Raw genomic sequence first — 13,934 nt, 5'->3', positions numbered from 1 at the left:
TGCTGTCTGACTTGGGATCAAATGTTTCGGGTTTCTGACAGAAAGAATTCAGGCCCGTTCTTCCTGTCAGAACTGAGTCAGGTTTTCACATCAGGGCTTTGTGATGACCACTCCAACACTTTGACTGTGTTGATCTTAAGCAACATTGTAGGAGGCATAGGTACATTTTTTGAAACTTCATACAAAATGTTATTTTGTGTTTACGTGAGTTTCATTTGTTACGCTGCTATTTGAAAAAGATAAGCATCTGTAATTGTATTGTGTTTAAGCTTATTACATTGGTTATTGACTAATTAGTTTTTGAAAGATGAAAGTACTTGCTCATTGTAGAAGTCTGGCACCTTGAGAGTAACACAGTCTTTTGACCGTCACTTTCAATTTCTTTTGAATCTGGTTGTTATTTTTATTTCCTTTTAAGTTCAGTAAAGACTTAAAGATGACCGTTGGATTCAAGACCTCTTTTTTTAGAAGAAATGTGTCGCGTACGAAAGAGCTTTAAGGGGCTAGACTAGTGAGAGCTTGCCACACTTACAAACATAATACTGTTTTTAAAATGTTCTCTTGTCTGATTTTACAGCTTTTTCAATTATATCAGATAAGAAAGCAGGAACTGGCCAAAGTTCCTGTGGAAAGGGATGTTTGGGATTCTCTGTTTAGGCTGTTCCCTCTGGGACTAGATCCAGGGTAAGCTGAAGATAGTGGATTGATATCTAATACTCTTAAAAACATATAAGAAAGACTATATTATAGAATAATCCAATTGTTCCTTTTCAGAGATCAGCTATACCATTTTGACATTTAAAAGGAGCCACTGAATAAATTGGTGAGCAACAAACTACTAATTTAATAAAATACTTTACTTTCAAACACTAAGATACTGTACCATACCAGCCTGTGTAACTACAGCAGGTTTCTATTAATTTATTGAGTTTGTACCCTTAATACCTACATTTTGCTAAACTGTCTAATGGAGATGCTGAAGTCACAGAGTGGAAGGAAAGAAATTCCCTATTTTTTCATCAGCGGGCAAGAAAAGACCCACCCACAACAAACGGGTTGTAAATTCTTTGTACAACTGAACCATTACAATTTCCCTCCAATCAGGGAGATTTCATTGTTATAGAAACTAGTGTAATGCAGTGAAGCTTGTTCCCAATCAGAATTTGGAGAAACAAAAACAATGGGAACTGGAAGAACGTGTCTACAGACAGACTAGTTTGGATTTTTATATTATCATTAAAATAGATTTAACTTTTGGACTCTACATATATATTTTCCTTGATGTTCAGGAGGATCTTTTTTCAACAAACGTGTCTAAGCAAAAACATTGTGTGTAAGCACAACACACAGAGGAATGCTGGTTAAAACAATTAAAAACTTTATTGAAAGATATTTTAATTCTTGACCATGAAACATTAATTATAAAGTCACTATAATAAACACATTTTGGTCCTATAAGAAAAAGATAGAAACATAATATAATGCAAAATAATGTCTGGCTGTAAAATATTAACCATCCCATAATTATTAGCATTCGGGTGCTTATTACTGAGGAATAACAATCCTGTTGTTTTGAATAACCATAGTTGGAATGTAACTTCAGCAGCAGCAGAGATGAACTAATGGCAAACAAAAGATTTAACAAAATATACTGTATGGATCAGCTTTCATCCTGAAAATAAATACAGGACATTAACAAATTCACTTCATATAAATGGTCCATACATCAGAGTTACAACAATAAAACATCCTTCAAAAAGTAAGAATGGAAAAGATTACTTTTCACATAACTATGTCTATTTGTCATTCTTTAATAGTACTAAAACCTGTTACTTCTGCTGCTCAGCGTCTCGTTCAGGAGGGAAGACAAAACATTTCTTCTTTGCTTCAAGAGTTAAAAAAACTCTTGAAGCAAAGAAGAAATGTTTTGTCTGCTTTGTTATGTGGGATAAAATAATACTGTTTTACACCTAAATCTCTGTACTAATAGTCAATGTTGGGATCATTATAGTGAGAGTTGTAGTCGTCATGGTAACCTGTGTGGTACTCCTCTTCCTGAAATTCAACCTGATAATCACTGTCACTGATTTCTGAACCATTTGTACCGGTGCCCTGGCTGCCATTCTTGTGAATAACTGGTTCTGTTGGAGGGGCGCAGTACTTGGGGTCATAAACTTGCCGGCCCAGACCGTACACGCTCATGCCCCTCTGAGATGCCACCTTGTTGGTACCCATCTGGAGGGAGATGGTGGAGTTGTCAAGTGGCTGCAGCGCCACCTTCTGATCAAAGATGTCTCTGCGGGTACCAGGAGCCGACATGCCTGCCTGTCAGACATCACATTACACCATGATTATTGTAATTTGCTTGTTATGTCCTACACTGAGAGTGCTTAGATACTTGTCCTTAATCAGATCATCCTCATTAAGAATATCAGTTCAAAAGCAGAGAAAAAATAATAAGACTATGGCATTCATGCCAGTGATATATTAGAATAAGATATGGTTGACACAGACAAAAAAACTTTTTATTTATGAATTCTCAGCAAATCCTAAATAAAAGCATGAGTATGTTTAGTTACTGTAATGTTACAGGATCCAGTTTTATTTCTGCCTTTCTTGTTTCACACTTGTGACTTTTTTTTTTACAGCGACTCTTTAAATCTCTGGAACAATCCTCTTTCTGAAGGCCTCAAAAACTTCTCTGGATCTCACTGTAAACGGTGCATCAAACTATCATCGTGTGTTTTAGGCTGCGTTCACTGCAGCTTGAAGTTACCCAATTCCGATTTTTTTGTCAAATCAGATTTTTTTGCCTTGGCCATTCACACTTCCAAACATATGCGACCTGTATGTGTTCTCCAGTGTGAACGGGCAAACAACCTGAAAGTGTCCCAGTTAGGCAGTGGAATAACGTCAGCGTTCTCAGCCTCCTGCCAACCGCCATAAGAAGGAGAAGCGCTCAGTGTTTGCTGAAGTAAACATGGATGCTAACGGTGGAGCATCCACCGTTAGCATCGGCAGCAGCTCTACTCTGAGTCCCTCCCGGATAACCGAGCTTCTCACCCTATCGCTAAGGGAGAGCAGAGACACCCTACGGAGAAAATCCATTTACACAGTTGAAGTTGTTGTCCAACCAGAGCCAGGATATTAACTTAATCCTCATTATAGTCAGTCAGGGTTGTTGTTTATCTTCACGCTGGCACTATCAGGACAAAGAAGAGTGACATTTGTCGAGTACCAGTGATAGTGACCAGTGACCTGGACATTAGGTCACATTTGAATAGGATATGTATCAGATACCCAAGTGGCCTGGGTCGCATTCGAAAAGAAGCTGACCTGTGTTGTTCAGACTGTCATGAAAAGGTCAGATACAGGTTGCATTACATTACAAACAAAATCGGAATTTGGTCACTTCAAGCTGCAGTAAACCTAACCCTTTTTTAACTATATTGTTTGAATTTCTCAGTGATATAAACCAGTGGATTTTATGAGAACTCCATCTCTGTGACATCATGTAACAACTAAAAAGAATGATCAAAATTGAGGTGCAAACAACAGTAAGGTCTAACCTGGCTGGCTCCTTTGTTGGTGCCCATCTGCAAACTGATGGTGGTCTGGTCATACGGCTTATCAGTGTGGGTCTTTGGGTCATACAGATGTCTTCTGGTTCCATATGCTGTCATTCCAGCCTGACTGGCACACTTGTTTGTTCCCATCTGAGGATAAAACAGAAAGATGGCCTCTCAAACTCACATCACTTAATTCTCTAGAATAAACATGGAGATTTAGTTTAGAAATAAAAGAGATGTCTGTCTCAGCAAAGACTGAAAACTTATAGGCTGAAACTGTTACCTGGAGCCCAATGACACACTGCCCAGCCTTGATCTTCTCTTCATCAAACTGCCGTGCTTGTTTGTCTGCATATTTCACCCCAATATCAATCTTTGTGTCCATGCCTTTTGTCTTTGCCTGATAGACCCAACAGAACAGAGCCAGGACTAATTCCTCATGAGTTCAATCATTCACAAGCAAAATTCTGCTCAGAACAAAGAATTCATTAGCAATGCGTCTGAACTTACCATGCTGGCCAGTGCAAGCAGTGTGGTCTGTACTTGAGTCATGTTTCCATTTTCAAACAGGTCATTGGCCTCAAAGATATCAGTAGGCTTTAGGCCATAGGTCAGGATTGCTTTGATGAAATTCCCAAGGTTTTCAAGCTACAGAAATCAACATGGAGGGAAAAAAACAACCAAACAAAACAACAAACACTTGTTTTAAAGTTTTGACAAGAAACAGAAGACATTCAGGTAGATATTAGAGAGGAGTCTTACCTTGTGCCAGTTCAGCTGGGAGTGGTTAATTTTCTTAACTGTGCCAGGCTGCAGCTTATTTATTAATCTAAATGGAACAAGACAGACTTGAAAATACTAACTATTTTTTGAGGTTCTGTAGTCAAACACTGAGTGACAACAGGCTCACTGACACACATTCCCATCACTTCAGAGTACATAACATTAGCATCCATCCATCCCTCCATTTTCTTCCGCTTTTCCAGGGTCGGGTTGTGGGGGTTACAATTATTATGGTTGATATGGCGGCGCACAGAGTTCCTGGGATAAAGCCTCATTTTAATATCTATTAGGCTGATTTAAGCATTAATTCAGTGCTACATTCACAGCTGAAGTACAGCTCAACTGAAGCGATGGCTGGATCTTGTATGACTTAAGGTTTCACCAGTAGGTCACAGGAGGTGGTCATGGTGACCTTGAAGGAGGTCAGCATGCGGACTTACACTGGGGCTTATATTGTTCACACAGGAGTTCACAAGAAGGGCTTGAAATTACCACAATGGTTAACACTCAGGCAAAGAGTGAGTGGCAACCAGCTCCTCATATCCAGGATGTAATAAGGCTTGAGGAGCTGCAGGTGTACAGCCTCACCTGTAGGGAATCAGCCCTCAATCCTGCAACTGGTTCACTTTGTCATCCTCTGGTGGCTACCTACTACACCCCAGTTCCTTGACAGGCTATGCTAAACACAGTTGTGTTACCATAGCAACTGTCAACAACACCACAATATGTTTCAAGATCCAACATCAAAAAACACTCAAAAACTTCCCACACAAAGAACAGACCCTTCAATCTGTTAAAGTTTTGTTTTTAGGCTTGATGTTTATTTTGCAACTAATATTAATGTGATTGCTGTGGCAGATTAGCTACTGCTGCTTTTAGCTAATCTAACGCAGAGGTGGTTGATTAGCCAATTTAAACACCTGCTTTGTCAGACTTGGTGTGTTGGTTGTCTTTTTTTTTATTTTGTAGCTGAACCAAAGCACACCAAATTTCACATCACATCTACCTGGTGAGGTTGTCAAAGTCAAGCAAAAATAACCCTAATCTGTGAAATCGGTGCACCCACTAGTTTAAGGTCGAACTTATAATACTAATGGCTGCATCAATACAGGAATTGCATGATTTTGAGCTGTCAGAAATTCTAATTTCTCCAAGTGCCCACCTGCTGGCCAGTTACACACCATCCCCCCAAAACAAAAACTTTCCCAGTAAATCATAATCATTGGAAACCTGATACTCTGTGGATTCCTCTGGAAACAAAGTGATAGCTGTCACTGATAAAAACTGAAGTTGTTTATTTTTTGTTGTTTTATGTTTATCTATTGCTTTCTCTTTCTTCACCTTCCAAATTAATTTCTGTTTAGTGTGTCTCTCTGGCACCACCGAGCAGCGATACTGCAGAACCTGACATTGGTGCTTTAACTTGACTATAATTACACTGTGTTGATCTTCAATCAGGCTTCCCTGATGTTAGGAAGTCATGTGTGCTAAGAACATCAGCACCAATAACAGCATCTCAACATACGTAGATTAAGTGGAATCTGGGAGAGGGGCCCAGTTTAATTGGCCGGCTTAATCGGTGACAATTGTAATTTGCTGAGATGTATTTATGAACAAACAAAGCTCAAACATAAAGATTACACTCACAGCATCAGATTGTAGCTATGGTATGGTATTCGGGAATTTTACTTCCACAAGTCAACACACATTTTTAGTCTGAATGCAGCATTTCATGTCTTATGTCCTCAAACTTTTAGTATTTGTGCTTACATTTTCAGACTGAAAACAGGCCTTTTTGGAAAAGCAAAGGCTTACTTGTGACTTGCGAATGAGTGACTAGGTCTTACCTCTACTCACATCTGATTTGTACAGAGGAAGAACACAAAAGGCTCTATACTTTATCAATGACATCTGCTTTCTGTTTGGTCAGTATGATTTGCCACATACAAATCGTTTTAGAGTCGGAGGCTGCACTCAATCTGACAGTCAGATGAGTGATTTCTACCTAATCAGAGGATTTGCAAAATCAAAGCAGCCTTCTTCATTCTGCGTAGATATAGTGAAGATCTGCAGAAAGCTTAGATGAGTCACCCCAAGTCCTCATGTTCTGCCTACAGTCTGCCATAAAAACTCACAAACAAAACTTACTCGCAAAGAATGACTCCATCCTTCAAACCTTTCTGGAAGTTTTCTCCTATAGCCATCCCTGTTACATCCTCGATCCAGAAGCGAAGCTCCTCCTCCTTCTGGGGGTCATATTTTTGAGCAATCTAAAAAAATGAAAACATTTTCAAAACTTCTGCAAAACTATTTTTTAGTAAAATGTAGTTAACTTGTGAAAGGTATTGCTAAGTTATGGAAGAATATCAGTCTTCAAGAAACCCATTGGTGATTCCAGTTAAATTTCCAGATGTAAACAATAACATTCAAGGGCTCCATAATATCTCATAAAGAAAAGCTGAACTAATGACAGTTTTAACGGCACAGACCTGCCCACTCTGGTGTGTTTTGGAGCAAGATATAGGGATGGTGACCTCTGGATGGCCTAAAAATTTCATTTTTAATGTCTCAGACACCAAAGCAGCACAAAAGAAAATTTTAACAGCACAAACCTGAACAAACGGAGTACTAACTACTCAGTCTATTTGCTGAAAATTTTCATGTGGGTGGGTAAATCTAGCCAGTCTTTTTTCACTACAAAAACAAAAACGCAGTGGGGGCCCCAACCACGGGGGTTAGCAAGTTTTCTGGGGGAAACCCTGTTTAATCATATAAAGAAACAGCTCAGCACCCCCTGCAGCATGACAGGAAACTCCAAAGTGGCACCAAAAACAAAGCAAAATAATGATTCAGCTATTACAGAACTGAGTACTGAAATAACTACAACAGAATCCTGAGTTTTGGAAAGAGGAAAGAGAAATGATCTTGAGGCATTAAGAGCCCCTACACTGACTGTGGGACAACTGGATCTCCACTAACCTCAAAGCAGCCAAAGATAATTATCCTCTTCATATCTAGAAAGAATATTATCAGACAACGTAGACGCTGATAATATCATTTCTTCTGTCTTCTAGTGACATGAGCCAGAAATATGCTGATTTAAATGTAGTACTTGTGTGTTGATCTTTAAATGTGCCAGCTGGCTGCTAACAATGACATTTTTCTATGAAATATTTGCATAACTATTATGAGCCGAGGTATGCTGTCAGAACACCATGACTGGAGCCCATCTCCTCTTTTCTCCGAGTTATTTGTAACTCACACACACCCAAAAAAATGTGTGCTACATACTGAAAAATCCCTTTCACTGTGTAATAAAGGGCTCACTAAAACGGGGACTGGATTATTCTGTTAGACACCTGCAGTGGAGTTAGTTCCTATGCAGTTTATCACTTGAGTAGAAAAGTTCTAGTAAACAGAGGAACTGTCTCAATGCAGACACTAGTGGAGAATTGATCTTCCAGTGATCTAAAGGCTTTTTCTGCACTGATTCTCTTTGTTGAGGCTCTAAAACAGGAGTGTCAAACTCCAGTCCTCAAGGGCCACTGTCCTGCAGGTTTTAAATGTGTCACAGGTACAAAACACTGGAATTAAATTTTTTAATGACCTCCTCCTTGTGTAGATCAGAGCCTTAATGACCTAATTATTCTATTCAGGTGGTGCAGCAGAGGCACATCTAAAAGTTGCAGGGCACCGGCCCTTGAGGACTGGAGTTTGAGACCTGTGGCCTAAAATGATGATCTAACACAGTTTTATTTGCCTTTTAAATCATTAAATGCTGAAGAAACTTCAACACTACTGGCCCACAGGGCTCTAAACTCAAGAACTCAGGAGTTATTAGGGGCAGGCTCAGGCCCGGCGGCATGGGCAGGCATCGGGGGGCATTGCCCATTACAGAGTCAGCCATACCCCCCTAGCCTTCCACCCCAGGACTGGAAACAGTTTTTTACCCCAGTGGCCAACTTGTCATATCAAACCATCTCCTGATTTGACACAGTTGGGAATCCTGCACTTCCCATATTTGTGCCCGTTGTCCCACACATTTTTTCAGCCTTTACAACAGCTTAATCTATTGTTAACATGTCACAACATATTTGTCCGAACTGCCTTTTAACGTAACATGAGCCCTAAAGATGTTTGCATGGTTTTACACCTGTGTGGCAGCAACAGACATGCTGCTGCTGTGCTGAGTATGTGTTAGACTCATAGCCGCAAACCAGCAAAAGAAAAAGAACTTTGTACAGTCCCTCCCCACCCCCAAACCAACCGAGTGAGTTGAATAATTCTGTTGGATGCAGCCAATGGCAATATATCATGTTAAGCTTCTTAGCGAGAATAGGCTACTGATTTTGTTATCTATGTCAGTGGTCCCATATTCAACATTGTCTTGGCCCAATTGTCACAGCCTGTGGGGTTTTTCCTGACTGGGAGCGAGAACGCAGCCTGTTGAATGTGACAGGTAGCCAATCAGAAAGCGCTGCAACATAAGAATGGAGGGGAATCCCAAACAGTTGACATGGCAACTGAGAGTCCGGTGGACATCGGATTTGATATGTGAAAATGTTTATTACTATATGTAAAGGTCATTTTATATACACTGCTCAAAAAAATAAAGGGAACACTCAAATAACACATCCTAGATCTGAATGAAAGAGATATTCTCATTGAATACTTTGTTCTGTACAAAGTTGAATGTGCTGACAACAAAATCACACAAAAATCATCAATGGAAATCAAATTTATTAACCAATGGAGGCCTGGATTTGGAGCCACACACAAAATTAAAGTGAAATAACACTACACGCTGATCCAACTTTAATGTAATGTCCTTAAAACAAGTCAAAATGAGGCTCAGTATTGTGTGTGGCCTCCACGTGCCTGTATGACCTCCCTACAACGCCTGGGCATGCTCCTGATGAGGTGGCGGATGGTCTCCTGAGGGATCTCCTCCCAGACCTGGACTAAAGCATCCGCCAACTCCTGGACAGTCTGTGGTGCAACGTGACGTTGGTGGCTGGAGCGAGACATGATGTCCCAGATGTGCTCAATCGGATTCAGGTCTGGGGAACGGGCTGGCCAGTCCATAGCTTCAATGCCTTCATCTTGCAGGAACTGCTGACACACTCCAGCCACATGAGGTCTAGCATTGTCCTGCATTAGGAGGAACCCAGGGCCAACCGCACCAGCATATGGTCTCACAAGGGGTCTGAGGATCTCATCTCGGTACCTAATGGCAGTCAGGCTACCTCTGGTGAGCACATGGAGGGCTGTGCGGCCCTCCAAAGAAATGCCACCCCACACCATTACTGACCCACTGCCAAACCGGTCATGCTGAAGGATGTTGCAGGCAGCAGACCGCTCTCCACGGCGTCTCCAGACTCTGTCACGTCTGTCACATGTGCTCAGTGTGAACCTGCTTTCATCTGTGAAGAGCACAAGGCGCCAGTGGCGAATTTGCCAATCCTGGTGTTCTCTGGCAAATGCCAAGCGTCCTGCACGGTGTTGGGCTGTGAGCACAACCCCCATCTGTGGACGTCGGGCCCTCATACCATCCTCATGGAGTCGGTTTCTAACCGTTTGTGCAGACACATGCACATTTGTGGCCTGCTGGAGGTCATTTTGCAGGGCTCTGGCAGTGCTCCTCCTGTTCCTTGTTGCACAAAGGCGGAGGTAGCGGTCCTGCTGCTGGGTTGTTGCCCTCCTACGGCCTCCTCCACGTCTCCTGGTGTACTGGCCTGTCTCCTGGTAGCGCCTCCAGCCTCTGGACACTACGCTGACAGACACAGCAAACCTTCTTGCCACAGCTCGCATTGATGTGCCATCCTGGATGAGCTGCACTACCTGAGCCACTTGTGTGGGTTGTGGAGTCCGTCTCATGCTACCACGAGTGTGAAAGCACCACCAACATTCAAAACTGACCAAAACATCAGCCAGACAGCATAGGTACTGAGAAGTGGTCTGTGGTCCCAACTGCAGAACCACTCCTTTATTGAGTGTGTCTTGCTAATTGCCAATAATTTCCACCTGTTGCCTATTCCATCTGCACAACAGCAGGTGAAATTGATTGTCAATCAGTGTTGCTTCCTAAGTGGACAGTTTGATTTCACAGAAGTTTGATTTACTTGGAGTTATATTGTGTTGTTTAAGTGTTCCCTTTATTTTTTTGAGCAGTGTATGTTTATTTTATGTGGTTATGTTTATTCAGTTAAATTGTTAACTACGAAAAAACATAACTCACCTCCAAATCATAGTGCAGCAAATAGAGCGGCAGCTCCCGCCGCCTTTTATCAAAGGCCTTTTATTTTGTTACGTCTTTTATCCCTTAAAATGAGCCACAAACTATCACTACTACTTCTACATCGTCATCTGTGTTTGATTATTCTAAATTCACGTATAGTATGTTGGGGATTTTCTTCTGGAATCGGTTCTGTGGTGTGTTGCTCCTGCCGTGTGGCTGGACTCATGAACCGACCGAACCTGTTGGACTTTTATCGGCTCTGTGGTCACAGAGGTTTGGAAATTCGGCCGACAATCCTTAAATTGTGTGAACCAGACCTAAAACTCACAAGCTCCACTCCTCTCATTTCGTCTCGACCACTGCCCTAACGCTCTCTGACGCTAGTTGCTATGGTAACGTTTACATATCCCTTCAAAATAAGATACAGATGCATCACAAAAACAAACATTTTACTTTCCTGAAAATTTTAACTCACAATAATGACTAATGGGAGTCCTGAGCTTGTTTCTCTGCAAAAAGACGGTCCATCTGGGAGTGATGAGAGACAATCTCAGACACCCCAAGTGTTGCTGATGCTCAGGGTTCTTGGTCTCTACGTGGTGAAGCAGTTTGAAGCTTCAATGCTTCATTAACGAGCCGGTCACCACATCATGCAGAGCGAGGTTGGTATGTGGGAATAACCTGCCAATCCGGGATAAATCCATTCTCCTGTCTCTTCTCTGGGCCTTTTCCCTTTGCAAAGAAACTTTCCAAAGACATCTGATCTGTTTCTTACTCATTTTGCTGCTTGTGGGCTCAATGTTGGCGCGCAAGATGTAACTGAGAGAATCCGGTTAAAGGATTTTAAAATAAAAGATCCTCCAGACTCAGATAATACATAAAACGGAAATATTGAATTATTTGTTGTGCGGCCCGGTACCCATTCGGTCCGCGGCCCGGGGGTTGGGGATGACTGCTCTATGTTACAAAGTGGGCAGTAGGTTACATTTACTTGAGTAACCTTTTGGGGGAAAAAGTACTTATGAGAGTAGCTTTAATGCACTGTAATGTTTTCCTTTTCTTGAGTAATATTATTATTACTACTCTTACTTGAGTAGTAGATTGATTTTGCATTTAAAGAAATATACTTCAGAGACTGAAAACATTAGGTTCTTAGATTTCTGCAATGTATGAGCTAATGTTTATGCAAGTTTGAGCATAAGTGCTCAACATTTTATACATGTCATCCTTATCATTTATTTTGTATCAATAAACATAGTTATTTTATTTGAACAGTTTGTTTATGTATTTATATTAAAATAAAAGCTCATTTACTCTGCCCCCCAAATTAAGCCAATGTCCCCCCTGCTAAATTTTTCTGGAGCCGTGGCTGGGTGGGCTACATGGATTTCTAATTTTATCATGATATTTTGTAGTACTATCATGACATCAATCAAAGTCAGGGCTAACCCAAACCCCAGAGGGAAAGCCTGGGTTACAATAAATGTCCACTTCTAGTCGCAGATAAAAGTACAGCAAAAAAAAATCACAAGAAAGTATCATATTTTATTATTTATTTACTTATTTCAAAAAGTGGAACTCATATTCTAGATTCTTTACACATCAAGTAAAAATATCTAAAGTTTGATTTATTGTAATTTTGATGATTATGGCTAACAGAGGATGGAAACAAAAAAACAGAGTCTTACAAAATTGAAGATGAATAAAAATGTTATTTTCAACAGATACGTCAGATTTTTGAAAACTATGACTTTCTTTGTTCTCAGTACTTGATTGGGACTTCTTTTTCTTGTGTGAATTACTACATCAATGCAGCGCAGAATAGAGAAGATCACCCAGTGGTTCTACTGAGGTGTTCTGGAGGCCCATGTTACCATAGGGTTAAAGGTCAGGCCAGTTTGCTGGCTAATCAAGCATGGTATACAATTATCATTGAACCAGCTTGTGGTACCTTTAGCAGCGTGGGCCATATCCATATCAGGTTGCAGGTATCTCTGTTGCTGGTTTACTTTTTATGTAAAAAGTTTACTTAACTTTTTATGAAGATGTTTTATTTAAAATTGTTTTATCGTGTTTTTATTTTCTGACACATTTCCCTCTATGTTAAATTAATTTACAAAATACTTTTTGAAATGAGTGACCACAATTATTGAACTTTTAATGAAATTCTGCATTTTCATCCAACAGTCCATCTCATCTTATGAGACAGTCTGAAAAGCTGCAAACAGTATTATCAGAGATGCAATAAGTTTAACGCAGATGTGCGAATGATCTAATTATCTGACTGTTAATTGCAGCAATCAACATTATTAGCAGAAACAGAGGGCCCAAAAACCAAAATTTCGCTTAGGGCCCCATGGATGCTTGGGCCGGCACTGATCGGCGTGAAACCATTCGGACACAGCAGATCATAGCAGGGCCCAGGAGGGCCCGGCTCCTCCTCAAAAACCGTCCAGTGTGACGCAGTGCTTCCAGTATCAATCTGCTCCCTAAGGAGCTTTCAGGTTCTGATTAAAAAAAAAAAAAGCTCAAAAATGGAACATATCAGAGAAAACTCAACTTTCCATCTCCCTCCTCTCTTCCTTCGCCTTTCTGTGGGCCTCAGGTCATTCCAGCCTTTTAAAGCTGTTCTCAAGCACCGCTTGTGGTCACGATGGAAACTTAAACTGGTTGGAACTGGAGACAGAAACTCGTGGAGTTCGAAAAACTTCGGAGAGTTTGGGTTTGTCCCTGCTACAAACTTTAGAAGCTAAAATGTTTGAAGACTGTTGTTTTTCTACCATAAATATCTCCTTGCACAACAGAGTAACTACGCAAGCAAATTAAAAAGTTTTTAACAAGCGAGTGTCGAAGAAAGGAAGCACTTACTTTGCTTTTAACTTCAGCAGACAAGCCGTAGGCAGGTCCTTTATTAAAATAGGTCATTTTCTGCTCCTAATCCCAAATACAGAAGCAGAAAGAACTGAAGAAAATCTGCGGTCCAGCAGAGCAGCGGAAACAAAGCAGAGCTGAGGAGGACAGAGGAAAGCTGGCAGAAAGGACGTGGTGAAAACGAGCTGACGTCACAAAACAGCCAATCAGATACTTTTTACTGCTCTCATCTTCTGTACATCTGTGTTTTATATTAGAACTATAAGAATATACAATCAACACCATAACGTATACACTATGCTCAAAGTACATACAGCAAAACAACCCCAAACAAAAAACAGTAAAAACCAAAAATGAAAACTTGTATACAGCATAAAAGTTCAGGACAATACATTAAAGTACAAATGTTTTTTTTATTATTTCTTTAGAAAAAAAAGAAGACGTCAGCTGAAAATAATTTCGACTTCAAAAAA

At 40.6% G+C, this 13,934-nt stretch overlaps 1 protein-coding gene across 1 annotated transcript; it reads right to left on the bottom strand.

Moving 5' to 3' along the window:
* Positions 1–1,355: 1,355 nt before the first annotated feature.
* On the bottom strand, positions 1,356–13,638 carry cnn3a (calponin 3, acidic a). The gene is made up of 7 exons (XM_032552172.1): positions 13,459–13,638; positions 6,501–6,622; positions 4,332–4,398; positions 4,080–4,217; positions 3,853–3,969; positions 3,570–3,716; positions 1,356–2,325 (listed from the first exon to the last, which is right to left on the bottom strand). The coding sequence occupies exons 1-7, from the start codon at positions 13,513–13,515 to the stop codon at positions 1,984–1,986; spliced, it is 990 nt and encodes a 329-aa protein (XP_032408063.1). The 5' UTR covers positions 13,516–13,638; the 3' UTR covers positions 1,356–1,983.
* Positions 13,639–13,934: the final 296 nt, after the last annotated feature.

Source organism: Xiphophorus hellerii, chromosome 21 (assembly GCF_003331165.1).
Source record: "Xiphophorus hellerii strain 12219 chromosome 21, Xiphophorus_hellerii-4.1, whole genome shotgun sequence".
NCBI classification, from domain to species: domain Eukaryota; kingdom Metazoa; phylum Chordata; class Actinopteri; order Cyprinodontiformes; family Poeciliidae; genus Xiphophorus; species Xiphophorus hellerii.
The sequence above is the reverse complement of the archived record's forward strand: the minus strand, read 5'-3'. Positions and strand labels throughout refer to the sequence as shown.

Bases quoted from the DNA above. Each gene is read 5' to 3' on its own strand.
- cnn3a (XM_032552172.1), bottom strand. From the start codon at position 13,515: ATGACCTATTTTAATAAAGGACCTGCCTACGGCTTGTCTGCTGAAGTT. The intron at 3,970-4,079 runs GTAAGTTCAGAC...TGGGTCTATCAG, and splicing joins TGCTTGCACTGGCCAGCATG to GCAAAGACAAAAGGCATGGA. The intron at 2,326-3,569 runs GTTAGACCTTAC...GATGTCTGACAG, and splicing joins CCAACAAAGGAGCCAGCCAG to GCAGGCATGTCGGCTCCTGG.